General features: G+C 43.1%; 1 protein-coding gene, 1 long non-coding RNA gene and 1 other non-coding gene across 4 annotated transcripts; 2 read left to right on the top strand and 1 right to left on the bottom strand.

The window, feature by feature from the left end:
- The first annotated feature begins 28 nt into the window (after window positions 1–28).
- Window positions 29–6,525, top strand: LOC147917457 (uncharacterized). The gene is made up of 4 exons (XR_015551710.1): window positions 29–148; window positions 1,979–2,038; window positions 5,306–5,365; window positions 6,265–6,525. It is a non-coding gene; the product is annotated as an uncharacterized LOC147917457 (long non-coding RNA).
- On the top strand, window positions 97–169 carry TRNAR-ACG (transfer RNA arginine (anticodon ACG)). The gene has a single exon. It is a non-coding gene; the product is annotated as a tRNA-Arg (tRNA).
- A 7,552-nt stretch (window positions 6,526–14,077) lies between the features above and the next one.
- Window positions 14,078–22,278, bottom strand: HAUS4 (HAUS augmin like complex subunit 4). Of its 2 annotated transcripts, none has more exons than XM_087423765.1 (10): window positions 22,122–22,278; window positions 20,293–20,377; window positions 18,663–18,805; window positions 18,444–18,575; window positions 17,967–18,101; window positions 16,859–16,955; window positions 15,963–16,108; window positions 15,127–15,257; window positions 14,699–14,767; window positions 14,078–14,548 (listed from the first exon to the last, which is right to left on the bottom strand). In XM_087423765.1, the coding sequence occupies exons 2-10, from the start codon at window positions 20,345–20,347 to the stop codon at window positions 14,365–14,367; spliced, it is 1,092 nt and encodes a 363-aa protein (XP_087279891.1). In that variant the 5' UTR covers window positions 20,348–20,377; window positions 22,122–22,278; the 3' UTR covers window positions 14,078–14,364. The 2 variants fall into 2 exon arrangements, with proteins under 2 accessions (XP_087279891.1, XP_087279901.1); XM_087423775.1 differs by having other exon boundaries at window positions 22,130–22,262.
- Between the last annotated feature and the right edge of the window lie 5,657 nt (window positions 22,279–27,935).

Genomic DNA, 27,935 nt, shown 5'->3' with positions numbered 1-27,935 from the left:
CTGTATTCGTGGAATCCCGTTGGGGGACTACACGTCCCATGAAACCCTGCAGTATAAGCTTGAAGTGTCATCATGGGGCCGAGCTCGGCTGTCTCAGGGCCAGTGGCGCAATGGATAACGCGTCTGACTACGGATCAGAAGATTCCAGGTTCGACTCCTGGCTGGCTCGGTGGGATGGGCACTTTATTGCGTCTCGCGCAATACGGCCGTAAGCAGCGTCTTTTAAGTCTCCTTTTGCTTTCCTTACACTCTTTAAAGTTTCCTCATTTCCTGGTCTTAACTTGATTGAGTTCTGCAACCATCTTATGTCAGCTTTTTCCGTTACCTAAGTCAAAGGTGGTTGTTGTGTCACTAATTAGGTCCATCTGAACACTGAGAAAACTGGGTTAATGGCTGATGCTCTTAAAATGAGCTTTGTCCTCTTAGTATGTTTTTAAATAGATTGTGGCAACCCAGCCACTAATTCCTCGTGATTCTATATCTCAAACACAAAAGGTAAACAGACACCTAAGCGCGCGCGTACACACACACATCTGACGATAGAGAAAAGTTCATTGTGAGGGATTATAGTGGGGAGGCGTCATGGAGCTGCCTGGCGGAGGCCTGAGAGAATCTCTACATTTTTCTTTTTCAATAACTGCCAGAGGACAGAGAAGGAGGAAAGAAATGAAGCAAGGAAAGACATAGGGAGCAGAAGGGGAATACCTGATGGCAGGGAGCCCAGAGGTGCTGAGGGCCTGGCAGCGGAATGGAAAGAACACAGTACAAAAGGGCCTAAGCAGGAGGCGTTGACAGAACTTAGGGACTGAGTGGCAGGGAGCCGTGAGAAAGAGAAGTCTGAGGGTGATGCCCAGGGTTCTGGCCTCTCGGTGAAGTGAGACCATAAATGAGAGAAGCGGGTTTAGGGAGAATCAGGGTTTGGGTTTGGAAATGCTGAATTGGACGTCTAGGGGGCGCTGTGTAATAGCGAGTTGGATGAACAGTGATCTGAACCAGACAAGATTTGGAAATCTGCAGAAGAGCCGTAGTGAGTGAAGCCATGAGACTGAATGAGATCACCACGGCCCGTCGGGGACAGAGTCCTGGGAAACACGGGAAGGGTGTGGAGAGGGTAAGTTCTAAGGAGCCCTGGGTGTAATGTAAGTGCCCCAAAAGGATGAAAGTCCGAAAGCCAAAGAACTAAGAAAATGCCTATGAAGCTTAAAGGGTTTGGAGGTGCTTTTGTCCCGTCTTAGTCTTCATTTGATTCCTGCAGGTATTATTATTATTATTACTAGACTTTATTTTTTAAGAATAGTTTAGATTTACAGAAAATTTGAGCAGATAGTACAGTGAGTTCCCACATGCCATCCCACAGCTTTCTCTGTTGTTAACATCTTCCATTACGTGGTACATTTATTACAATTCGGGGACCAATATTGACACATTATTATTAACCAAAGTCTGTAGTTTATTCACATTTCCTTAGTTTTTACCTCCTGTCCTCTTTCTGTTCCAAGATCCCATCCAGGATACCATATTACATATAATTGTCATGGCTCCTTAGGTTACTCTTGGCTGTCACAATTTCTCAGATGTTCCTTGTTTTTGATGACCTTGAGAGTTTTGAGGAATACTGGTCAGGTATACTGTAGGATGCCCCTCTATTGGAATTAGTGTGATGGTTTTCTCATGATTAGACTGGGGTTATGGGTTTTGGGGAGGAAGATCACAGAGGTCAAGTGCCATTTTCATTACCCCTTATCAAGAGTACATACTATCAGCATAATTTATGACTGTCAATGTTCACCTTTATCACCTGGCAGAAGCGGTGTTTATCAGGTTTCTCCACTGTAAAATTACACTCCTTCCATCCTGGACTTTTTGGAAGGAAGTCACTGTGTGCGTCCCATACTTAAGGAGTGAGGTGTTATGTGTTATGCTCCCCCTCCTTTAGGGCGGAGTGTTTACAATATTTGTTTGGAATTCTTCCTTGCAGGTCTTTTGAGTAGGTGGTTGTCCCAGGAAGTGGGTGAGTGCTCCAGCGACATTTTAAGAGGTAAAAAAGAGTTGTTGAGGGGGCCTGCTTGTTCTCTGCCCTAGCTGTGCCCAACCAAACTCTACATTCACAGAAGACTTATTAGATGTTGTTTCTTATTCAGAAGTTAATTATCTGGGTTGTGGACCATCTGTGCTCCTGGCATCGTCCTCCCGATGTCAAGCTGGTGGCTGCTCTGTTGGTTGTTAACTAACCCATCCAGGGGTGAGAGAGAGAGAGGAAAATTTATGAAACAGTAATGTCAGTTTTGCCATCAGTTAAAATAATTTTCAAAAGGATTTGTGTAAAAAGAGCCTAGAATTTCTCGCTGACCTTAACGTCAGTTTAGATGGGCTGCATTTCATTTGTCTGTGATGTCTTTGTTTTTTCATTCAAAATGGCCCCAGCTGTGTGGCTAGCCTGATGCAGAACAGTTCCCAGTAATTCCACACCACATTGCTCCTCGCCTTTCCTACAACTCTTTCCTGCGCCTTAAAAAACAGCATGTGCGATGGGTCTGCCTGTATGAGCTGTAGAGAAGCAGAAGGGAAGGAATGAAAAAGACATAGAGAACCTTGTGAAGGACTTGGCCCTAGGCGTAGAGTTGGAGTTGGTGAAGTCTGTCTTACGCTCTGCTTCCCCTTGCTCTCCCCTCCATGCTGAACTCTTGTGCGCAGAAGCATGTGAATCACTGTTATCAACCTACATTGGATGTAGGCCTTTGCTGTGATGAAGATAGGGAGATGGTAGGACAGAAGGACAAATACCCTGGGTGAGAAATAATGTTACTTTCTCCAACAGGAGCCAGTGACCAACAGGCCAGAGCATTGGAAACTTTTCTGGAAGGGCAGGAGTACCCACTCCCAGATCCTCCTCCCATCAGCCCACCAGCATTCCTCACCTTCAGGCCCAGTTCTTCTACCTGATTCTGATTTTATGTCCTTGTTTGAACACCTCCAGTCTGTTGTAAAGACTGCTTTCATCTTCTCTTGTGCTCCTCTCCTCCCTTGGCGCTTGCCTCCCTCCCCAGGACCACCTTCGCTCACCTCTGTTCCTGACCAGCCAGCCGCACTCTTCAACACCAGAATTATGGCCCATTTGACCCTCCTACTGCTCCAAATTGCTTCTTCACAATCAAGGCTGTCCTCCAGCTACAAAAGTGGCAGAGTTACTGAGGCAAAATAATCTGTGCTGATTTGCATTCTCTTCCTTCTCTTCTCTATTATACAGTGTTTATCTGTCAAAATGAATAGAAAGTAGCAACTGTTCTGGAACATAGAAAAAGATGGAAAACTACCCAATTTGTTTATGAAGGCAGAATAAACCTAATATCAAAACCTGTCGGAAATAGCACCTGCCCCAAAAGAAAACTATAGACCAATTTCACTTATGAATATAAATGTGAAAATCCTAAAATATTTAAGGTTAACACATAAAATTCAGCAGTATATTAACAGAATAATTATATACCACAACCAGTTAGGGTTTATCCCAGCAATTAACACAAGGTTAGGTATTAGGAAATTTATTTATGTAATACATCAAAAATAAACCAAATAATTGGGGCCAGCCCGGTGGCGTAGTGGTTAAGTTCACATGCTCCACTTTGGTGGCCCAGAGTTCACAGGCCCGGATCCTGGGCGTGGACCTACACACTTACATATAAAGTAGAGGAAGATGGGCACGGATGTTAGCCCAGTGCAATCTTTCTCAGCAAAAAGAGGAGGATTGGCAACAGATCTTAGCTCAGGGCTAATCTTGCTCACCAAAAAAAAAAAAAAAAAAAAAAGAACATTTGATCATTTAATAGTCACCAAAGAGAACACAGTAAGTCAATTCCGTTTTCTATAAACATTCTTAATAGTCTTAATATTCTTCATATATAAACATGTATATGTATACATATGAAGTTAACAATTTATGTAAAGATAAAATAAAACAAGAATGTCTAGTTTCATCACTGTGTTACTTGATATTATTCTGAAAAATCCAATATGATAAGACTGGAAATTTTTAAAAAGGGGTTATAACTTTTCGAAAGAGAGAGGCAAATTTATCATTGTTTGCAGATGATATGATTGTATACATAGAAAATTCATGAGGGGCCAGCCTGGTGGCGCAAGCGGTTAAATGCATGCCTTCTGCCCCGGCAGATCCCGGGCGCGCACCAACTTGCTGGTTGGCAAGCCATGCTGTGGCAGCGTCCCATATAAAGTGGAGGAAGATGGGCACAGATGTTAGCCCAGGGCCGGTCTTCCTCAGCAAAAAAAGAGGAGGATTGGCAGATGTTAGCTCAGGGCTGATCTTCCTCACACACACAAAAAAAAATCCATGAGAATCAATTCTAAAATGAGAGAATTCATAACAGGATTCAGAGAACTCACGTGATAAAACATAAATGTAAAACAGATGTGTAGCCTTTTTATATGCTAAGAATAACCAGTTAGAAGCCATAATTAATCAAAATATTCCAGTGACATTATAGTTAAAATCATGGCTTATGGAGCCGGATGGCAAGAGGTTAAAAGTTCATCCATTTACTATGTGAACCTAACCCTTCTGGCCTCAGTTTCCTCATCTATAAAATGGGAATGAAAATAATAGTTCTTATCTCATAAAGGTACTATGAGGATTAAATTACCTAAAATAGTAAAGCATTCAGAACCTACCCTGCACATAGTAAGCCTTCAGCACACATTAGCTCTTGTGATGAGTATTTTCCCTATTCACAGTGGTGACAATAACACCATCGTAAAATACTTAGCTGTAACCTTGTTGAAAAATGTGAGGAACCTATATAAAGAAAATTATAAAATTTTGCTGAAAGATATAAAGAAAGACTGAAAAAATGGAGAGACAGCCATGTTCTTAGAAAACATGAATCTTATAAAGATGTCAATTCTTACCAAATTAATTTCTTACTTTTACAACATTCAATCACAATTCTAATGGAATCTTTTGTTACTTGATAAAATGATTCTACAGTTCATGTGTAATAAAAATCAGACAAGAAAAGCAAAGAAAATTCAAAAAAAGAGGAGAAAGGAGAGGGAATTTATTCTGTATTTTTAGCCCTTTACCTCAATCCCTTTATGAAATAAGCAATATATAAGTAGATAAAGGGCTACAATGTGCCCTTTGGTACAAGAATAGACAGAATAAAAGAGCTAACCCAATAGCCCAGAAACAGACCAGGTGTAATTGTATATATGTGTGTGATTAAATATATGAATTTAATGTGTGATAATAATAACCGCTAATATTTATTGAGCCCTTATTTTGTATCAGGTTCTATGAAAAGCACTCTACATTCACAAGAAGCCCGAATCTTCACAAGAACCCTGTGAGGTAGGAAATGTTACTCATTTATGGGTGAAGGAGCTCAGTCTTGAGTGGTTAAGTGACTTTCTCCCCTAAGAAGGGGTATAGATGGGGGGAAACCCAGGTCAACTGACTCCAGAGCCTTTGATATTAACCTTAAGACATATCATCTATAATTTTCCTTCTAGAAAGCTATCCTAGACAATCTCCACAAACCAGGACAAAGATTAATTAAGAGAAATGCTTAGTGTAGCGTTTTCTAATGAGTACGAAAAGTGTAAAACAACATGTTGGATATCCTGTAGGGATGTGGTTAAATAAATCATCCATGCAATGGAATCTTAAGCAGCCATTCAAATCAATACTGTCAGAGAAATTTAATAACATGGAGAAATGCTCAATGTTATGCATTCTGTGACACAGATTACGAACTGTACATACAGAATGACTTCGATATGTGAAAAAATTGTATTTTCCAAATTTTCTATAATGAGCTGTTTATATGATATGGAAAACATTTTCTAAAATATGTATAAAATCTGTGCTCTCTCCCTGGTCTTTAGGCTTCTTTACATCCTTCTGTCTTTTGAAAGCCTCCACTCCTTCTGTGTAGGCTCCTGTAGCTGTCCAATCTTCAACAGTCACTCTCGTCTCATAGCAATAATATAACAGTCCTCCTAGGCGAATATTTATTAAACTAATATTTATTAAACCCTACTACATGCCAAGCACATTAAATATGTTATCTCACTTAATCCTCAGGACAGAATCTTGTAGGGTAAGAATTATTAATATGCCCATTTTGTAGATGAGAAAACTGAGGTTGTCTTGAACAAAGTTATACTTCAATGAAATGGAAAAGCCAGAATAAGAATCCAGTTCTTCTGATCCCAACTCATTGCTTTTTCTTTTACAATGTTTCCCAGAATGTGGTCCAAGAATCTAGGAGATTCCCCTAGGAGGTGCGTGAGGATCTCCAACATGTCTGTGTGAGACCTCATTTTCTTTATTCAACCAAAGCCACATATCACCACAGAAAGCAGATGAGGATCCAGTTGTCTTCTATTAAGCCAGATATCAAGGAGATTTGCAAAAATATAGAACAGTGTCACTCTTCTCATTAATTCTTTTTGTTTTGGAAAATACAGTTATTTTTCACTAAAATGTATTATTTATGTTAACATGCAATGAGCTTATTTTTTTAATGAATTAATAAACAAATATTTTTAAATTTTCTCAGTTTTAATTTTTTTTTGATTGGGAAAATATTCAGTTTGTTAAATATTGTGAATGTCTGGAATATCAGATACATCATCTCAACATGTAAATATCAAATCACATTTCTAAGTCAAATTTAAATTACATGGAATTTTTTTCTTTGCTTTTCTCTAACAGTGACAACTAAGATCATTCTATATTTATTAGTTTCTTCAGTCTTTAAAATAGTTCTTGAAATGATGTTCAAATAAACTTCAGGTAATTATCTTCAGCTTTTTCTGAATAAAAAGTTCCCATTCTTAAGACATACGCTTATAATTCATATACTTGATATTACTCAATGGCATTTTTTTTTAAATAATTTTATTGATTTATTTTTTCCCCCAAAGCCCCAGTAGATAGTTGTATGTCATAGCTGCACGTCCTTTTAGTTGCTGTATGTGGGACGCGGCCTCAGCATGGCCCGAGAAGCAGTGTGTCAGTGCACGCCCGGGATCAGAACCCCAGGCCACCAGCAGCAGAGCATGTGTGCTTAACTGCTAAGCTGCAGGGCCGGCCCTACCCAATGGCATTTTATCTGTAGTAGGAAGAGGGAAATCAAGTTTCAATGAATATTAGAAAACCTTTGAACCCTTACTCATTATTTGCTGCCTCCTTCCCTCTGACATGATCCATAAAGCTCTTTTGGTTCTATGTTTGCCACGAGGGACTAAATACTGCTTTCATAAAATTGAGACCTAATCAAGATCATATTTAAAGATCAAAGCAATGGTGACTGAATGGAGCTTAGACACTACATGATGCCATCTTGGCAAAGGGTTACATTCGAGAAACATCCATGCTCAATAAAACCAAGTAGTTTTTTTCTCTGATCTCCTTCAGGAAAAGACCATTGATATTCTGTTTTAATTTTTAATATGATAAATAACTATAGATTAAAACTTACATAAACAAAAACTCTGTGGGGTCCTTAAAAATCATTGAGAGTAAAGGAGTCCTGAGACCAAAAAGATTGAGAACACCTGCTTTACAACCAGCTGCCCTCCAAGAGCTTCTGATGTTGTAGATAAGATCAATCATACCTCCCACTGTTGTGATGAAAAATCAAGGCTGCGCATGACAAGCACCTTAAAGAAGTTCTAACAGGGGCCGGCCCCATGGCTTGGTGGTTAAGTGCATGCGCTCCGGTGCTGGTGGCCCGGGTTCGGATCCCGGGCGCGCACCGAGGCACCACTTCTCCGTCCATCCTGAGGCTGAGTCCCACATACAGCAACTAGAAGGATGTGCAGCTATGACATACAACTATCTACTGGGGCTTTGGGGGGAAAAAATAAATAAATAAAATCTTTAAAAAAAAAAAAAAAAGAAGTTCTAACAAAGTGCTGTGGGGATTTAAATGATAGTGAGACCTTTTCTCGCTGGCGCTGGGGAAGCAGAACTTGAGGTGGGCCTCCAAGATGATAGGATTCTGAGCAGAAGAGTTCTTACCAGGTGGATAGAACCGTAAAGCAGGAAGCAGGAAGGGGTGAGTAAGCTCACCGGGGCAACTTAGGGGGAGTGGAGGGAGTAGGTGGTGGGGGAGAGGTTGGAAAGTGGAGCTGCACGGTGAGGGCTTGCATCCACAGCTAAGCCACGTGGACTGTGTTTGGATGCCGTGGGGAGACCTGAAGTGTTGTGAACAGAGAAATGACAAAATGAAGTGAAAAATTATAAACCACTTATGAAAAGTAAATCAGAGTCATCATAAAAATTGGCCTGGTAGTGGTATATAAGATGAGAGGAGGGGCAGTTAGGACAATTTGCAGGGGCCCAAATGGGGACCTGAGTAGGGTGGGACAGTGGCAGGGGAAAGATGCCCATTGGCCACGCTGGCTGGTCTCACAGGCTGGCAGGACATTGGTGAGGTCTTCTGGTTGAGGGCCTGGCTCCGGCTTTGTGGGTCCAGGCCTCCATTTGTTAGCAGGCTTTTATGTCTCCAGCTGCCTGCCACGCTCACTAGAGAGCAGTAGTTATGTTGCATGGCCAGTGTATGTGGGAGGATAGCGCTTTCCAGTGGCAGGGATTTTCATCTGATGTATGGGGCATCCTGTTCCCAGAGTCAGGGATAATCAAATCAGTAAACATGATGTTGCTTGGAGGGTGAATGCTTGGACTCAGGGCATCAGAGGGTCTCAGGACAGCAGGTTCTGGAGTCAGACTGCCTGGGTTCACGCCAGAGCTCTTCAACTTATAAGCTTTGTCATGTTATGCAAGTTACCTGATCTCTCCACACCTTACTTAGTTTCCCTATTTGTAATGTGGAGATGATAATAGTACTTAGTCTGAAGTTTGCTCTGATAATTAAATGACTTATTATGTGCAAAAGGCTTAGAAATGATGTCTGATACCTAATAAAGTGTCAAAGCTCTTATTTTATGGAGAGAGCTTACAACCAGACCTTGTTCCTGTCCCCAGTGTAGCCTCTCTCTCCATTGACCTAACTCATATCCCCAATTTAGTGTCTCTTTCAGATAGGGTTAGGGCTGGATGAAAACCAGAATAGCTTTGAGATGGTTAGTTTTATGTATATCAACTTGGCTGGTAGCCTATAGTACCCAGTTATTTAATCAAACACTAATCTAGATATTGCAATGGAGATGTTCTGGAGAGGTGGTTAACACCTACAATCAGCTGACTTTAAGTAGAGTACCCTTGATAATGCAGGTGGGTCTCATCCAATCAGTTGAAGGCCTTAAGAGCAAAAACTGAGATTTCCCAGAGAAGAAGAAATTCTGCCTCAAGACTGCAGTATCACTTCCACCTGAGTTTCCAGCCTGTGGCCTGCCCCACAAATTTCAGACTTGCCAGCCCCACCATCACGTGAGCCGATTCCTTAAAATAAATCTCACTATTTATATATAAATATAATAGGTTCTATTTCTCTGGATAACCCTGACTTGCTCTTTGGAGAACCCTTTTCTAAACTCTGGGCTGATGGTTTATTTTGGTTACAGGTTCTTTACATTCTTTCTTCAGCCAGGCTTAGTGCATTTAGGTCTCTGTACATTTTGGTTGTATTTTTTGACACCAGGCCTTACTTATTAGCCACTTTGGCTAGATCTCAGCCACTCGAATATTTGCCATCTTTTAGGGTGAATTATTCCTACAGATTGTTAATCTCTTTCACAATGAGTTGACTCCTATATTTTCACTGTCTCCAGGTCTAAGGAGACCTGCCAGTTCCTTTAATAAAACCGAGCCCAGGTCCTTCAAGATGGGTAATGTGGAGAGACTCTTCATGGGGTGTGGGGCCCCACAGTGAGCCTTGACCTCAGGGATTCCCTTCTCCTTTTGGGAGCATCAGGCTGGACTCTAGGAGACACTGGGTTTCCTATTTGTGGTGGCTGAGGAAGAATGCAGGGTCACTCCCCCAAGACCTGGATATTCACCCTTCATTGGGAACCTTGAGGGGACAGATTTTGTTTGTCCGACAGCCTCAGAGTTTCCCTACGGAGAGTGATCCTATTCCCAGTTCTGGAGGTGATTTACTTTGCCTCTCATTGTGGAGGAAGAATCACACAGACTTAATTCTTGATCAGATGTGGTACAAGACAAGTGGAGAGAGAGATGCTTGTGAAAGAATGAAGGAGAGGCAGTAAATGTAAATCTTTTCTGAAAAGGGTGAGGGGGAGAGAGAGGGCAGCCGAAGTCCCCGATGCTAATGCTCTCGCTGTCACACACCCCTCTGCTGGCCCTCCAAGCCCCCTTCCCATCTGTTCCACAACAGACCACAGCACGTGTGACGGGCACCTCCTGCGAACCTTCCCTCTCCAGTCAGTGTGAAGAAGGGCAGGACCAAGACAAACCGCTGTAGTGCCCCCTTCACGAGCACTCAACACCCCTTGTGTCCCTTTCCCCTCAACACGGAACTATTTTGAAAGACTTTTTTCGACCAAACTACATTCATAAGCTCAGTAATTAATTCATTTTTTCATGAACTAACTAAAATTAATATACTGATTTACTGTAATACCAAAAAAGCAAAGGCACTTAGCAAGATACATATACAATGATATTCAATGAAGTATTTTTGTAATAGGGCAAAGTGGAAACAATCTATTTATCATGAAAAGAATGGTTAAATTATGATACAGCCATACTCTAACAATAATATGAGCTCATATATTTGTACATATGTTTGCATATTTTTAGAAAATGGTCTGGCTCTATATGCACCACTCTAAATCACTCTAGTTACTCTAGGACGGTGGATTGGGGTAATGGGGTTTGTGTGTGTGTGGCTCAGTTTTTTACTTTTTATTGTTATATACTTCTGTTTTATTTGAATTTTTTTACGAAGCACAATTTTTTTGTTTTTAAGCCAATATACTTTTTAAATAGTTGTTGCAGGCAAATGTTCAATTTTCCTTAGTCTTTTGGAAACACAAGAAACAGCTAGCCATCTATCCTCATGCCGTTTAGAAAGCCAGGGCTGGGAACCACTGCTTAGGAAGCCATTTTGCTTTCTGAGGCAGCTGGAAATCTAAATATTTCTCAAACCACAGCTCGCCAGAGTCTTGATAGAAGCCATGGGATATTTTTCTCAAATTTTCGCCATTTAAGATGAAGGCTTTCGTTGGCACGTGATTTGCTCATTCCTAACTCGGTGCCTTCACACACTGGTCCTTCCCCTTTCTCTATCTTTGATGTTTTTGCAAAATTCTATCCCAAACTCGCCTCTACAAAGGCAGAATCAAATCTGCCTTCCCTGCTAAGGCTATACCTTATAATTCCTAATTCACTTCTCTTGGTTTTCAGCATTGATTTGCACTTCCTGTTACTTTATATTCTTAGACGGTTTCTGTGTGTCTACTATCACCTGTAGGTTGTAAACATTGAGGACAGGGTCCATTTCTTTTTTATTATTATCCTTATTATTTCTTTTTTTTTTTTTTTTTTTAAGATTTTATTTATTTTATTTTTTCCCCCCAAAGCCCCAGTGGATAGTTGTATGTCGTAGCTGCACATCCTTCTAGTTGCTGTATGCGGGACTCGGCCTCAGGATGAACGGAGAAGTGGTGCCTCGATGCACACCCGGGATCCGAACCCGGGCCACCAGCATCGCAGCACGCGCACTTAACCACCAAGCCACAGGGCCGGCCCATATCCTTATTATTTCGAATACTAAAACCTAGTATGGTTCAAGATGAGCACGTGATTAAATGAGGAAATGCTAAATGCATAATAAATATCAGGAAGAACTATCTTGAGATTTTTGAGGTTCATTTCCAGATGCTACTAACTACAAAGGGAAAATGTACTTTCATAGATTAGAGAGATCTGGCAGTTGCCACCTTAACCAAGCAATCAAACCCAGCATAATTAAGAGTGAGACATTCTGACCTGACATGGCTCCAGGGTGATGTAATGTGAAGTACGTAATGCTGTCTATTCAGTATTCTTTGCAAAAATGTTTAACCTGAATCTAATAAAGCCTGTAGACCTACTTCCCGTTTACAGGAAATGTAGTTTATATAGCTCTGTCCGACAGAACTTTCTGTGCTGATGTAAATGTTGTATATCTGCAAATACAGTAGCCACCAACCTACTGAAAGTTTAATTTTACTTCATTTTAATTAACTTGAATTTAAATAGCTATGTGTGGCTAGTGGCTACTACACTGGAGAGAACAGGAGAGGAACAAGTTCACCACCACAGGAAACAATTAGACAATGGGACATTCTACAAGGTAACTGGCCTGGATTTTTTCAGAGAGTCAATTTCATTAAAAAAAAAAAAGTGGGAGGAATGTTCTATTTTAAAAGAAATTGAAGGGGCCAGCCCGGTGGTGTAGCTGTTAAGTTTGCTTGTTCCGCTTTGGCAGCCCGGGGTTCGCTGTTTCGAATCCTGGGTGGGGACCTACTCACGGCCCATCAAGCCATGCTGAGGCGGTGTCCCACATAGAAGAAGTAGAAGGACCTACAGCTAGGGTATACAACTATGTACTGGGGCTTTGGGGAGAAAAAAGAGAAAAAGAGGAAGATTGGTAACAGATGTTAGCTCAGGGCCAATCTTCCTCAAGAAAAAATAAATCAAAGAAACCTAACATCCAAATGTAATACATGAACCTTTACTGGACCCTAGACCACAAAAAAAAATCGGGGAAATTTGAATATGACCTGGATAATAGATATTATGAAATTATAAATTTTTTAGGTATAATAATTTTATTAGATATACAGGGGAGTACCCTTATTTTTAGGAGTTGCTTGCTTAAGTATTTAGGAAATGAAATGTCATAATGTCTGCAACTTACTATAAAATGGTTCAGAAAAAAAAGTCTGTATAACTATATGTTTATCTATCTATATAGAGAGAGCAGGAGGAAGGGGAGGAAAGAGGGAGAGAGAAAAAAAGCAAAATGTTAGTAATTGTGGAATCTAGGTTAAGAGTATATTGGTGCTTATCATACTGTTCTTTCAACTTTTCTGTAGGTTTGAAAACTTTCCCCAAAATAGTTTGGTAAAAAAAAAACTGTAGAACTAAGCAATATTGACATTTTCTGAGTTTTTCCATTAATCTGTTTGCTATTTGTTTATTTTGTGTGGGCCAACATTTGCATAAAAATTTAAAGTTGAGTCAAAGACCTTAATTTTCCTATAAATCAATTCAAGACCATCATTATTTGATCTTAGCAAAAGAATGCCTCGAGATAGTCTCCCTGGAAAGTGGTCTGAGGAGCTGAGTAGGCTCTTCTAAGTAAGGGTAGAAGTCTTCTGCTTCTGTTCTCAGTCCCTGACTTTGACACCAGCCAGGTCCTGCCTTGTTCTAAGCTAAGTAGACTGTAGAACTTGGTTCCTCAGGGTGATCTCCTCCCCTGCTCTGCTTCTGGAGAAACAAGTAACCCTCAAACCACACCAGAGGGAACCAGGAGCACAAGTGGCTTGTCCTTTCCTGTAGCAAAGCGGGATGCCTGGCCGCTTTATCATAGCCACCCCACTGAGAGCCACAGTGACAGACTAGTTCCCTACCCACCTTAGCATCTAGCACCCCTCCGGAGATTACAGTTCTTCAAGAGCAAAGCCCAGTTGTAATCCACTTCTGCTCCCTAAGAATGAAGCCTCTAAGACTCCAAGTGGCCAGGCTGGCACTTCTACCTCCCACCCTTTGCGTAAGCATTCTAGATCTGTCTCTACTTGGATTCACTCAGTTCTCCCTCCTTACTCACAGCCTTCGAAATTCTTTTTTTTTTTCTTTTTCCCATAAAGTCCTACTTTTCTTTTTTTTTTTTTAATTTTATTTATTTATTTTTCCCCCCAAAGCCCCAGTAGATAGTTGTATGTCATAGCTGCACATCCTTCTAGTTGCTGTATGTGGGATGCGGCCTCAGCATGGCCAGAGAAGCGGTGCGTCGGTGCGCGCCTGGGATCCGAACCTGGGCCACCAGCAGCGGAGCGCACGCACTTAACCACTAAGCCACGGGGCCAGCCCTCAAAATTCTTTTTCCATCTTTGCCCAAAGGAAAATGACTAAACGCCTAGGTCACAATATCATCACTTTATTCAGGAGATAATCAACTACAATACAGGGCTGACACTGACAAATAGCTGTACATAAAAGTATATAAACCTGCTCCATTCTCCAGAAGAGACTCAGTCATTGTAAACAAGGGAGAGAAACCAGGAGGGAGCCTAAAGGACTGCAGTGTTTCAAGCAAGTGTGCCCACACTCCCTTGAGTGACGGTGGCCTCAGCTGTAGGTGGTCCTGTTAGCAGGAAGAGAAGGAGGCAGCGCCTATGCAGACGCTGCGCCTCCTGGCCCACCACCGCTCAGCGGTAGGCCTTGTTGAACTCCTGGAGGGCCCAGCGCTTGTTCTCAGTTGCCTGCTTGAGTTGGGTGTACTCTTTCACCAGCCTGTCAAATTCCTCCCCGAGGACCTCGTAGGTGTTCAGGACCTGTCGGGACTTCTCCATGTCCTGCTCTTGTAGGCGAATGGCCCCCTCCAAACGGTCCCTAAGAGCCCAGGCACGTAAGATACAATATGAGGATCTGGCTCCTCAGAAAGTAGACAAGAATGGGAATGGGAACACGTTAAAATGAATGAGTCTGGAGAGTGTGGGAACCAGCTCTGAAGAGCTGTGCCAGGCTCTCGGGAGTTCTCACCTAATGAGACGATGAACTTCCACTTTCTCAGCAGTGTAAGTGTCAGACAAAATCTTCAGCTCCTCCATCCTGACAGACGGAAGAAAAAAATGTCAAGCCAAGGAGCCCTGACAGCAGCAGAGTTAGGAATAGGACACAGTACCTTCCCATGGTCAAGGTGTGGGCTAAGCAGTGACAGGATAAACAAGGTCACTCTGAATTCCCGAGCAATTTATCTCACAGTAAAGCACCTATTTCAGAAGGCTTTAAAATGTGAGACTCCAGAATGCTGAAAGTTTTTGGGTCCAAAGGTGAGTACTGCTGAGTCACATTTACTCCACACCCACAAGGTGCTAGGCATGGCAGAGAGGAAAGAAAGATGAGGGCAAGGGTTAGAGGGGGTGGTGTGTGAGACAGAGTCCCCTAGATCCACAGGGGTCATAGCTCACCTCAGCTTAAGGATCATGGCAGTGCACTTGATCTCCAGGTACTGGGCATTGATGCGGTCTAGCTCAGACTGAGTCTTCAGCCGGTGCTCCTGAAGAAGCCTCTGCAGCAAGGCAAGGCAGCGGAGAAGCACCTGAGCCCCCAAGAGGCAGGAGGAAGAGGGTGTAAACAAAAGGCAGTACAAAACAAGGCAGATCAGAGGCCAGCCCCGTGGCGCGGTTAAGTGTGCGCGCTCCGCTGCTGGCGGCCCGGGTTCGGATCCCGGGCGCGCACCAACGCACCGCTTCTCCGGCCATGCTGAGGCCGCGTCCACACATACAGCAACTAGAAGGATGTGCAACTATGACGTGCAACTATCTACTGGGGCTTTGGGGGCAAAAAAAAAGGAGGAGGATTGGCAATAGATGTTAGCTCAGAGCCGGTCTTCCTCAGCGGAAAGAGGAGGATTAGCATGGATGTTAGCTCAGGGCTGATCTTCCTCACACAAAAAAAAACAAGGCAGATCAGAAATCCTGGGCTTGGGCCGGCCCTGTGGCTTGGTGGTTAAGTGCGCACGCTGCAATGCTGGTGGCCCGGGTTCGGATCCCGGGTGTGCATCGAGGCACCACTTCTCCGTCCATCCTGGGGCCGAGTCCCACATACAGCAACTAGAAGGATGTGCAGCTATGACATACAACTATCTACTGGGGCTTTGGGGGGAAAAAATAAAAAATAAATAAATAAATAAATAAAATAAAAAAAATCTTTAAAAAAAAAAAAAGAAATCCTGGGCTTTCCCAAAGGTGCCCCTGGGGTCAGGGTAAAAGAGACAGGAGACTAGCCCGCTGCCCTGACAAACCTGGGAGTAGGTGGCGCTCTTCTTCTCCAGCAGCACCGTCTGCTCCTTCTGGTGGCTCTTCAGGTCCTGGCACTGCTGCTTCTCACCCACCAGGACCTCGGCCAGTTTCCACACCTTTGCTGCCTTCAGGGTTTCACTGTCCGAATCTGGGCAAAGACACAGAGGACTGGACAGGAAAACCCTAATTGCTGCTCCCTTCTAAGGCCATTTTTCAGTGCCCCTATCCTACACCTAGCCCTACGAATTCTGTCTCCTTCCAGGTTTTCTTTTGATGTCCTGTTAAAAGTGGCCCAGTTCTCATAATTAAGTTCTTTTCACTCTTACCTTTAATTCCAGATTTGGCCCTTAATTCTATTTTTTCCCAAATGTATTTATTTGTTTATTTTTTTGCCAAGGAAGATTCACCCTGAGCTAACATCTGTGCCATTCTTCCTCTATTTTGTATGTGGGTTGCTGTCACAACATGGCCACTGACGAGTGGTGTAGGTCCATGCCTGGGAATCAAACCCAGGCCGCCGAAGCAGAGCACACCAAACTTAACCACTAGGCCACGGGGCCGGCCCCTGGCCCTTAATTCTTAACTCATAGATATAAAGACAAGGGGAACACCTATTAGCCTGAACTTTCTTCCCTATTCCATTCTGATTCTCCTGAGAAGAATGAACTCATCCCTCCCTGCAGCCAGAGGACACTCCTGCTTGGCACCTTGCTGAATAAAAGAAGTCCTTACAAAATTCCTTGCTTTTATTCTACCATCAAGGAAACAAACATGTAAGCATTTCTAATGCTTCCTAGCTTCTGTCCCAAATCTAAAATCCAAATACATTATTCTCAAAACAGCAGACCAGGAGCCCTGAAGGCCAGCTGTGAACAGAGCATGGAGAGCCAGCACTCACCTGAATTGGGATCATGGTAGCAGAGCAGAGTGAAACATTTCTTCTTGAGCTGCTCCTCTACCTCTAGTGGAAGCCGAGCTCTCATCCGCACAAAATCCTACAGCCACAGAAGCAAAAAGAGAGATGCAGACTGCTGGAACTAGGAAGATCCAGCCAATGAATACTTGATGACAACAATCTCAGTGATAACCAAAGAAAATGCCTCAAGAGACAGCATCCACTTTTACCCTATTAAATTAGCAAAGAATAAAATGACTGTCAAGATCCCATGTTGATGAAAAGGTGGAGAACCAGGGCACTGGGAAGGCCCTTCTGGAGAGCAGTTTTGCAGGATGTACCAGTATGTTCTATGTGTATATTCCGTGACCCAGTGATGCCACTTTGAGCACGAACACTTGGGAAATATGAACTAGCATGTTCATATCAGTGTGGTTTCTAAGAGCAAAAATGTGGAAACAACCTTAAATTGATATCCATCAATTAGGTTAAGCAAATTATGCTACATCCACACAACGGAATCTTATGAGTGATTGAAACTGCTGATATAATACGGACACTGAGCACTAACCATGTGCCTGGACACTGTGCTAAGAGTGCTTTAGGAGGTATCGTCTTATTTACATTTTTTATTGACTTGAAAAAAAAGTCCAAAATATATGAAGTGAAAACAGATTATACTCTCTACACAAGCATGGAGGGTAGAATACCATTTATGTCGAGCTGTATATAATAATACTGTATTATTTCTAGATGTAGTATTTCAGCTTTTACTTTCTTCTGTGTAATGTTTTTCTTTTTTTGGGGAGTGGGGGAAGAAGATTGGCCCTGAGCGAACATCTGTGCCTATCTTCCTCTATTTTGTATGTGGGACGCTGCCACGGTATGGCCTGACGAGTGGTGCGTAGGTCTGTGCCCGGGATCCGAACACACAAACCCCAGGCCACCGAAGCAGAGTATGCTAACTTAACTGGGCCAGCCCCTGTTTTTCTTATTTATGAATGTGTATCATTTTTAAAAAAACAATAAAGCTTAACAAAAAAATATTTAAATATATTGGAGAAATTAACCCATTTTGTTTCTTTGGTCCCAATATCTGCCCACCCCCAACCTCTGAGGGTGGCATGAGCTCCAGAAGGTCCGCTTTCTCCAGCCCGAGCAGTGGAGGCATCTCCCTCTCCTGGCTAGGACCTAAGAGCTGTGTCAGTTCAGTCACAAGTAGCCGCTGTTCAAGGGTCTCATGAAACTGAGAGAGAGAATAAAAACAAAAAGAGGTTACTATAAAACCTCTCCCACTCCCCTCCTCCATCCTCACAAACCAGTTCTTCACATATTTTCATAGTCCTCAAACATGTCAGAGACCCTTCAGATAACTTCTCAGCTGCTAGTGCCTTCTCCTGTCAATCTTTCTTTTCAAAACCCTGACAACACGCCCACCTCTTCCCCCATAACTATAGTCCATTTCTTTTTTGATAACCATTATTCAAAGCTCCTCTTTCCCCCAGATCATATAATCAGATGAAGCCATAGTTGGCCTGGTCATTCCTATAGCTGGTAACCAACCCCTACTTCATCGCTCCTGTCTCACCTTTTTGTCCTCAGAAGTTAAATTTGTGTCTTGTGTCTTCACATAGTAGTCGACAAGCAGCTCTTGAATGACTCTCTGTAAAATCTCAGACCTCAACCATGTTGTCTTATGCAGTCGAACTTCCTTCCATGCCTAGAAAACCCAAAAAATCCCAGGTGGGAACCTCTCTCTTAGAAGACTTTTCCTTCTTCCTATCATCCCTTCTCCCAGGGCTCTTACCTGAACCTGCTCCTTTGCCAGGGTGAGGCTTAAGCCACTCTCGTCCACGTGCTGTGAGAGACTCAGCAGCAGTTTGCTGAAGTGCGGGTTCTGTAATAGGTCCTCTTCACTCAGGTTACAAGGAGGAAGCTGTTTGCTGCACACTTAAGGGAATGTCCCCCATAGGGACAAAAAAGCAAAGAAGGTATGGACTCTTACTTTATATAATTGAGCATAACTCTTAGCTTAATACTCACTTCCAAAAAACTCCTAGGTTTTTGGTAGAGAAGTTTTCTAAATCTAATGAAATTAAAAAAAAAAAAAAAAAATCCACAGCAGCCGGCCTGGTGGCGTAGCGGTTAAGTGCACGCACTCTGCTGTGGCAGCCCCGGGGCGGGGTTCGGATCCCTGGCACGCACCGCACCGACGCACCACTTGTCAAGCCATGCTGTGGTGGTGGCCCATATAAAGTGAAGGGAGATGGGCACAGATGTTAGCCCAGGACCAGTCTTCCTCAGCAAAAAGAGGAGGATTGGCGACAAATGTTAGCTCAGGGCTAATCTTCCTCACAAAAATAAAAAAAAAATCCACAAATAAACTAGAGGCAATACTCAAAGTAACAAGCTTTTATTATATACAAGGATATTAATCAAGAATTAGAGAATGAGCCTGTAATAAAACTAAGATCTTAGAAAATGGAAATGCAGTTGGAAAATATTAGACAAATACAATCAATAAGGGACCCGTTAGTAGGGGTCACCACAGGACCCAAAATGCCTCATTCACACAGAATAACTAGAGTTCTTGAGGAAGGGGAAAAAAACCCACATGTAAAGTTCCAACTTTGGATGTGATCTCCAGTCGCATAAGCAACACTGCGAGAAGGTATAGTCTTAGGAGTAAGCAAAAAATTTAACTAACCAAATTCTCCTTATTGTAAATAGAGTTGAGTAACCCATGTGGATGCAGAACAGCACATGCATGAGAAAAAGTGCAAGAAACTGGGATTCTCTGGTTATTCCATATGCTCAAGGGGCTTGCTTTCCATCTCTTTTCCCACATGCTTTCTGCTGGGGTCTTCTGTTTTACTCCTACTTACCAAACACTCAAATTTTCATTCTTTGGACCACCATACCCAAAGTCCTCTTAGAAAATAAGAAACCTCTTCTTTTTTCCTCTAAGGCATTGAAGGATCAATATGGAAATGATCAAAATATAGAAGATTCAAGTTCTTGAAGGAGTCAAGATATAGAAAGGATTTGAGATATGAAAAGAATTCAAGATATGGAAGGATCTGAGATTTTGGAGAACAAGATATGAGAAAATTCAAGACACAGGAAGGAAGGAAGCCGTCAAAGAGTTTGCTGGCCACCGTTATCTTCAGGATATGCTTGCTGACACAGCATGGGAGCATCTTGAATTTTTAATCTAATGCCCAAGCAGGTACTGAACAGAAATCAATGTAATCTGTTTTCCAAGAAGAGAGTGTTTAAGAATCTTCATATACTCTAGTTTCCCCAGAAACCTAGGCTTCTGTGAGAGAAACTATACACTGGTGAACATTATAAATCCTTTTTATTATAGAAGGCAAGAACCTGGATAAGACTTCTCTGGATAAGTCATCAAACCTCTTACAAATGGCTACCCTTACCTTGCTGGAGTATTTCCATCCCTTCTCCAGGTGAGCAGAAATCCCCGGATGCCATCTGAGTTTCTCAGGATTCTTATCTGTGGACCTGAGTGAAAGAAACAAAACAATGAATAAATTGGCTGGCCGCTCCAGACAAAACTACCTTGGGTTGGAATTTCTGTTGCCTACGTGCTGAGGAATCAGGGATGCCTCTTACAGGGAAGGACAATATCACACATCCTGGGTCCCAAGCTCTTATATAAGTTTTAGGGACAGACTTATAAGTGGCATAACATTTTGCATTCTAAGCACATAAGTGTTTCTACTTGTTCCAAGCTGTCTAAAAAGGAGCACCCTTAGGAAAGAAAACTTTCCAATTCACTAAAAAGGAGGATGCCTCCCTCCCCCGACCATTACATCTAAGTTAGAACTGAGCTGCTGCTTTCCAGTTATGAGTGAACTGGGGAAAGGGAAAAAAAAATCAAAGTCTGCTTTTTTCCCCAAATAACTCAGCTATCAAATTCCCCAACAGTTTCTGGCTTCTTTAACTTGTCCTTTCATCTAAGATCTGTTGGTAGTTTTTGATCATTAACTCTAGAAACATCCTTCAGGAGTGACAAATCATTCCACACTTGAACAACAACAACTGGTTTTCACATCACAGCTTTAGTAAAGAGCACCTGGAGGAAAGAGCATGACAAGAAGACTGACAGGAAGGTCAGTGCCAAAAGAGGAACGCAAAGGTGTAGTTCAACGTGGCTGAGCCTGGGATGTGAGCCCTCAGCATTTTGCCAGAACATGGAGTACACTGCAAAGAATGACATCAACACAAAGGGGGCGGTAAAGGTGGGCACAGTTTGGACTCTCGAGACAAAATTTTTCCCTTGACATTATTGTTCTTTTTTTTTTTTTTGCTCCACCCCCTCCTCTCTGCAGGGTATCAACTCCAAAGGTCAGCGGAGCCTCCCAAAGCAGAACAGACACAGAGGGTTATGATTTAACACTTCATGTTCACAGAACATTTGGTTTACTCCCTCGTTTTATGAGTAACATCAAAGTAACTACTCATTTGTTTTGTAACCTGGTCTAGAGGGGGACGCAGCTGAGGAGTCAGAATGCTAGGACTTAATTTGCAGCTCAGCCGTTGCTTCTGTGTGAATTGAAGGGAAATGCTTTTTTGTGCCAAACTCTTTTCCACCTGCAAAACTGAGATAACGATTCCTGCCTTGGATGAGACATTAAGAATTAATAACACAATCGACTTGTCAACAAAAGCCACTACTTAGTTGAGCTCAGTGTTTTAGCAATTCTGTCTATCGTTGATCTAAGACCGCAAATAAAAGTTCTGCAGGCAAATTTCGCACACAGAAATGAGGAGCACCCCAAATTTCAAAAAAGTCAGCTGTTCCTGCCTGGGGGAACTGCCCACTTGGGTTTTTCTAGGGTGCTTTTCTTTACCCTTTTAAAATGTTACAGGGCGTGGAAGGTGGCGGCAATCAGGCTCGATTCTCCACCCTCTGCACGCAGACGTGTTAAAATGCTGCTACAGGGACCCAAGCATTTAAATGTTCTGACTCAGGCGTCTTTTAAATTCTTAGAGCTGTCTTTACACGCTGCACTGAACGTTAAATTGATTTTACAGGTATTTTCACAAGATGTGACCCTTACAGGGCCCCAGATGAATCAAAATGCGGAGCGGGCTCTCCGGCGCCTACTTCCCTTCCGTCTGGGCAGCCAAGGATTCCCAAGGGCAGGGCGGCCTCAGCGGCCGGAGACCGGGGGCTGGCCGGATTGACCCTCCCAGCGCCCCTCCTCCCCGTAGCGCCGCCCGCCGACCCTCTGAAGCAAACCTGCACACCCGAGGGCAGCTGAAGCTCCCGGGGCACTGCGGAGCGTCAACACCCGGGACCCGCCGGCCCCGGCTCCGGAACCTCTCACTCGGGCCGGGCGCAGGGGCTGGGGGAAGCAAGGCCCAGGAGGACCGCCGGAGACAGGAAAGGGGAAAAGGAGCACCAGAGGCCTCGTGGGAGGGCGAGGGGGCGTGGCCGCGCTAGAGGCGGGAACGGAAGGCCCCGCCCCTCGCCGGGCGCGCGCCTTTAGACGCCAACGGCCGGCGGCTCCGGGTTGTGGAGACCCGGCTGGGAAAAGGAGTGGTCTGGGGAATGCTTATTTGCCCGTCTCCTGGGTACCTCCCCTGTTGAGGGCAAATGTTGAGAAAATGGTAGTAATTGCTAACAACTACTGAAGGCCTGCATGAGTCAGGCACTGTGCCCGAGTGTTTTGCTTGCCTTGCCTCGCTTCATTTAGTTCTTACCGCGCCCTATGAGGAAGTTACTGTCGTACCCATTTTACAGAGCGGAAAGCTAAGGCGCAAAGAGCTTAAGTGACTTGTTCAAGGTCGCGGCTCAGAGAGTCTGAACCAGACCCAGTAGCCTTCACAACCTTCCCAGACCTGCCCCCCACGCCACACAGAGCCTGGGAGATTCTTTTCTTCCCTTGGGCGCTGCCCGCCAGCCCTGCCCCCTGCCGGCTCCCTCTCTAATTTCCTTCCCAGGCTCCTCTGCCCTCTCCTTTCTCTCTCATCCTTCATTCACCTCTCTCTTTTTTTTTTTTTTTAACCACCCCCCACCCCCGCCCCGCAAAGCCCTAGCAGATAGTTGTATGTCATAGCTGCACATCCTTCTAGTTGCTGTATGTGGGTGGCCGCCTCAGCATGGCCAGAGAAGCCGTGCATCAGTGCGCGCCTGGGATCTGGTGCCGGGGATCTGGTGTGGGCCACCAGCAGCGGAGCGTAAGCACTTAACCGCTAAGCCACTGACCGGCCCCTCTTTCTGTTTTTTAAAACTGTATGGACATGTATTGTTTGCGAGAAGTCTGGAGCTGGAGGTCCCAAGGCTTTTGAGTAGCTCCGCATTCAGTACAAGGTGTCAGGGTTCTTTGCATTCTCCTCATGGTCACTAGGTAGCTGCAGAAGTCCAAGAAGTACATCCTCTCAACACCATTCCAAGCGGGAAGGGGAAGAGCCTTCTTCCGATAACAGTCAAGGAAGAAAATCTTCCCCAGAAGCACCCAGCAGACTTTCTCACGTGTCTCACTGGCCAGACTGGGTCACTTGCCCATACCCAGACCAGTGAGCTGGATGTCTTCCATTTGCCCCCCAGATCCACATTCTGCTCTTCAACACCATATGTAGACAGTAAGGACCACCTGTAAGGACTTCAGGGTTCCCATGCCAGTGGGGGATCCCAGCAGGAGGAGGGAGTGAGAGAAGACAGTGATGGGAGGAGGGGGACAATTCCCTGCTTCCTCCCTGAGATTGATCTCAGGCTGGCTATGGACTTTTAACAAAGGTCATTGCTCCTGTCAAGGGGGTCCCCCCACCTCTCTCTGTCTTAGACCCCACCCCCACCCGCAAGTTAACTGGAATCTAGTCATTAGTTGAATTATTTCAAAAATAATATTTGATGCTAAGTAAATTGCACCAAGGTTATCAAATCTCTTGCATCAGAGAAGAAGCTGATAGTCTGGGATTGTGAGGTAGGAATCTCAGGGTCTAGGTATGCTGAGTGGTAGAGAGTTTAACCTTTTCTTTTAGTACTAACTAGAGAATTCTTCTAGCAGTACATGGGGGAATGGTGTGATCTAGTGCAGAAATTTTATATCCCTGGTCATCTTGTCAGCTGCCACCTTTCATGCTTAATATTAAAGTGCTGTCATTTTCTAAGGCTTTTAAAAATCATTTATGCTTCCTCAGCTCTGTAGTGCAGCATCATTAAATATCAGGCATAATGTCCCTAACAAACGGCACTTGGAACAAAATAGCAAGCATGCCTTGGTGACTCAGAGCTGATCAGAAATCTACTGAAATTTCCTGTCTCCTATTTGTCAAATTTTCTAATATGGTACTACAAAGCTTTGGCTAAGCAGCTCTAAAGTACTTGGGGGATGAAGAGGTGAAGCGTGCAGAGGCCTTCAGGTAGGAGGGGAGAGCCATGGGAAGCCTTGAATTGGATCAAACATTCATATACAATTATATGTTCAATCTGTCTCTAACAAACTGTGTGACCTTGGGCTTCAGGTTCCTTATCTGTCAAACTGAGGAAATAACATATTTCTAGCTCCTCCAATCTCATAGTGTTGATGTAATGATCAAATGAGATAATGGCTGAGAAGGTGCTTTGGAAAGACTATCAAAGTGAGGTGTTTTAAAATTGACACTTATTAAGCACTTATTAAATGTCTTGGAAGAGACACAAAGATAAAGATGACCCAGTCCCTGCCCTGAAGAAGTTCACAATGTAGTTGAGAAGGTAAGACATGCACATGAAAAGCAAATAATACCAGGTGGCAAAAGAGCAGTTTAGGTTATAAATACTAGGTACAGAACTCTTTCTGCAGGAATGGATAGCAAAGACTGTGAAATAAATCTTAGCTGGGCATGAAAGGAGAGAAAATTTGGATCATTTAGAAGGGAGGAAACATCCCAGCAAGTGAAGCAGAGACAAGGAGTCCAAGCTGCATTCTGGGTCCAAGAGGAGACTGGACCAGCTGAAGTGAAAGACTTCATTGGCCAGTTCTACATAAGACTAGAAAGTTGAGCCTATAGACCATCCTGGCAGTTAAAACTGCAGCAAAATACTGAAAAAGGATCCTACAATCAGACACCATCTGGTGTCCTTGAGCAAAAGAACTGCAAGAGAAGCCCTAGAAATCGTTCTTTCTCTCTCTCCTTCCCTACCTCCCTCTCTCTCTCTCTCTGTTCCAGATTTTTTAAAAAACAGCTTTATTGAGGTCTTTTGGCATACAATATTTAAAGCGTTTGTTTAAATTAAAGTGTTCAGTTTAAAGTTCATTAAGTTTTGACATCTGTGAAACCATCACCACAGATAGTTCACCAAGATAGGGAACATATGCATCATCCCCTAAGTGTTTACTTGTGCCCCTTGTAATTCCTCTCTCTGGCCCCTCCCAACCTCTGATCTGCTTTCTGTCACTATAGATTAGTTTGCACTTTCTAGAATTTTATATAAATGCAATCAAATAAAGATGTACTCTTTTTTTTGTCTGGCTTCTTTCACTCAGCATAGTTAATTTTGAGATTCATACATGTTGTTGCTAGTATCAACAATTCATTTTTTTAGTTCATCTTTTTATCGCTGAGAAGTAGTACACAATCCTCTTTAAAACCTTAACTTAGGGGCCAGCCACGTGGTGTAGTGGTTAAGTCTGGCATGCTCTGCTACGGCAGCCTGGGTTCGAAGGTTTGGGTCCTGGGCGCAGACTTACACCACTCATCAGCCAGGCTGTGGTGGTGACCCATATACAAAACAGAGGAAGATTGGCACAGATGTTAGCTCAGGGTGAATCTTCCTCAGCAAAAACAAACAAAACAAAACCTTAACTTGTTTGGGTTGTATGTAAGGAGGTGCTTCCTCCATGACCCCAAGGTTCCTATCTCAGTGCTTGGCATACGGAAGCACTTATTTGTTTTTTTGCTTTTTTTGTTTTCTTATTATAGTTTTTTTTTTAATGTTTAGTTTATTATTTATTTTATTTTTTTTGGTGAGGATGATTGGCCCTGAGCTAACATCCATTGCCAATCTTCCTCTTTTTGCTTGAGGAAGACTGTCCCTGAGCTAACTGTGCCAGTCTTCCTCTATTTTTTACATGGGATGCCGCCACAGCATGGCTTGATGAGCAGTGTGTAGGTCCGTGCCCAGGATCCAAACCCGTGAACCCCAGGCCGCCGAAGCAGAGTGTGTGAACTTAACCACTACACCACCAGGCCAGTCCAACTTATTTGTTGAAAGAATGAATTTTTGACCACCCCCACAGTACTAATACCTTCTATAGTTTTGTTTGTTCCATGGAATGCTTGGTTTTTATAGGCCTGTCTCTTCATCAGTTTTGTTCATCTCACCTTCTGCTATGCCATATGCAAAATACGATCACTCACTTCTTAAATGTTCTTTAATGATAAAGCCAAGAAGATACTCAAGTATTCCTGAGCTAGACTCCAGTGGGGGGGTGGGAGCATGGGGGTGGAGAAAGATAAATTAGGCATAACTCCTGCCCACAATCCAGCTCTACCTTCTTGAAAACATTGCTCTTGATCAAGTCTTCAAAAAATATTCATGGATATGTTTTTAACTTGATGATAAATGTAAATGGGAGTCTGAGAAAAAGTCTACTTAACCTTTCAGACCTGGACATTCCTTTGCTGCATTGTTTAGAATTACAGAGAAGAATGGAGATTTGCTGAGAACATTGCAGGGACTCTGCCTCCCACAATCTAGCTGGAAAACAAACTGGTGCTCCAAAGATAGAGATTTCAGGTGAGTATTTAGGATTCTACTTACCAAACTAATGGAAGCTTTTGAGTAGAATATGTTCTCACACTGAAAATTTGGGCTTAAATAACCAGTTTCAAAGGTAGGACGTTAAAATACCCATTGGACTGTGGAAACACACTTAACTGTTTAGAAGATTTAGCAATTGTTTAGAAAAATTAAAAAAAAATAAGCTATACCACTGAAAGCATCTGAAGGCAAGTAGCAGGAATATATTATAGTATTATGGACCCAGAAACTAATTTCAGGAATAAAAAATTTTACAGGCAGTCAAGAGATTTTAGAATTATTTTCAAGGGTGTTCACTGGAAAATGAAGGTATTCAGAGCCACAACTATTGATGATTAAGCTAGAAAATTTCATGCCCATTGTAAGTACATGATTTAAGGAAAAAACAAGTGGATAAAGAAAATATGTAATCAACCTATGACATCAAATGAAAATTTTAGAACAAATGTTCATAATGTGCCATTTTTGTAATTGCTTAACCTTTCCAAGGGAATTTCAAACCCAGACCCTTGCAGCTTCAAGGGTTGCCTGTCTGTTCATGGAAACTTTTGTTATACAAACTGTAATGAGCCTGGTTTTACTTTGAGACACTGTTGTGAACTAGGATGTAAACAAGCCCTGATAGGAAATTTTGGATCTCAAAGAAAAGCTGAGAAATTTGGCTCAAAAAATGGGACAGATTGGAACAATTTTTACCAAAGGAATATGAGACAGTAAAGGAAATTGATTCAGAAGAGGACTAGTATCATTTCGAAAAACTAGACATGAAGCACAATGTATGCAGTTCTTATTTTAAAGATTTTATTTATTTTATTTTTTCCCCCGAAAGCCCCAGTGGATAGTTGTATGTCGTAGCTGCACATCCTTCCAGTTGCTGTATGTGGGACTCGGCCTCAGGATGAACGGAGAAGCGGTGCCTTGATGCGCACCCGGGATCCGAACCCGGGCCACCAGCATCGCAGCGCGCGCACTTAACCACCAAGCCACAGGGCCGGCCCTGCAGTTCTTATTTTAACAGATCGAGTGTGCTGCTGTAATGCAAAAACATGTGCCAGGCTGATAAAAGTATTTCCCTGGATTTTAAACTGATGATGACACTGTCTTATACTGAGTTTCACATGAAGGAGATTTTCTCCTTTAAAAATTGTATCAGAACCAGTAGGAGAGGGCCGGCCCCGTGGCTTAGCAGTTAAATGCGTGCGCTCTGCTGCTGGCGGCCCGGGTTCGGATCCCGGGCACGCACTGACACACCGCTTCTCTGGCCATGCTGAGGCCGCGTCCCACATACAGCAACTAGAAGAATGT

Source organism: Ceratotherium simum, chromosome 3 (assembly GCF_057802395.1).
Source record: "Ceratotherium simum simum isolate JZ-2026a chromosome 3, ASM5780239v1, whole genome shotgun sequence".
NCBI lineage: Eukaryota > Metazoa > Chordata > Mammalia > Perissodactyla > Rhinocerotidae > Ceratotherium > Ceratotherium simum.
This window is presented reverse-complemented; position numbering and strand designations above follow the sequence as displayed.

What these genes read in the sequence shown, in the direction of transcription:
- HAUS4 (XM_087423765.1), bottom strand. Translation starts at nt 20,347, where the DNA reads ATGGCATCCGGGGATTTCTGCTCACCTGGAGAAGGGATGGAAATACTC. An exon ending in GATGGAAATACTCCAGCAAG is followed by an intron (nt 18,806 to 20,292) that starts GTAAGGGTAGCC and finishes CATTCCCTTAAG; the next exon opens with TGTGCAGCAAACAGCTTCCT. An exon ending in CTACCATGATCCCAATTCAG is followed by an intron (nt 16,109 to 16,858) that starts GTGAGTGCTGGC and finishes GTCTTTGCCCAG; the next exon opens with ATTCGGACAGTGAAACCCTG.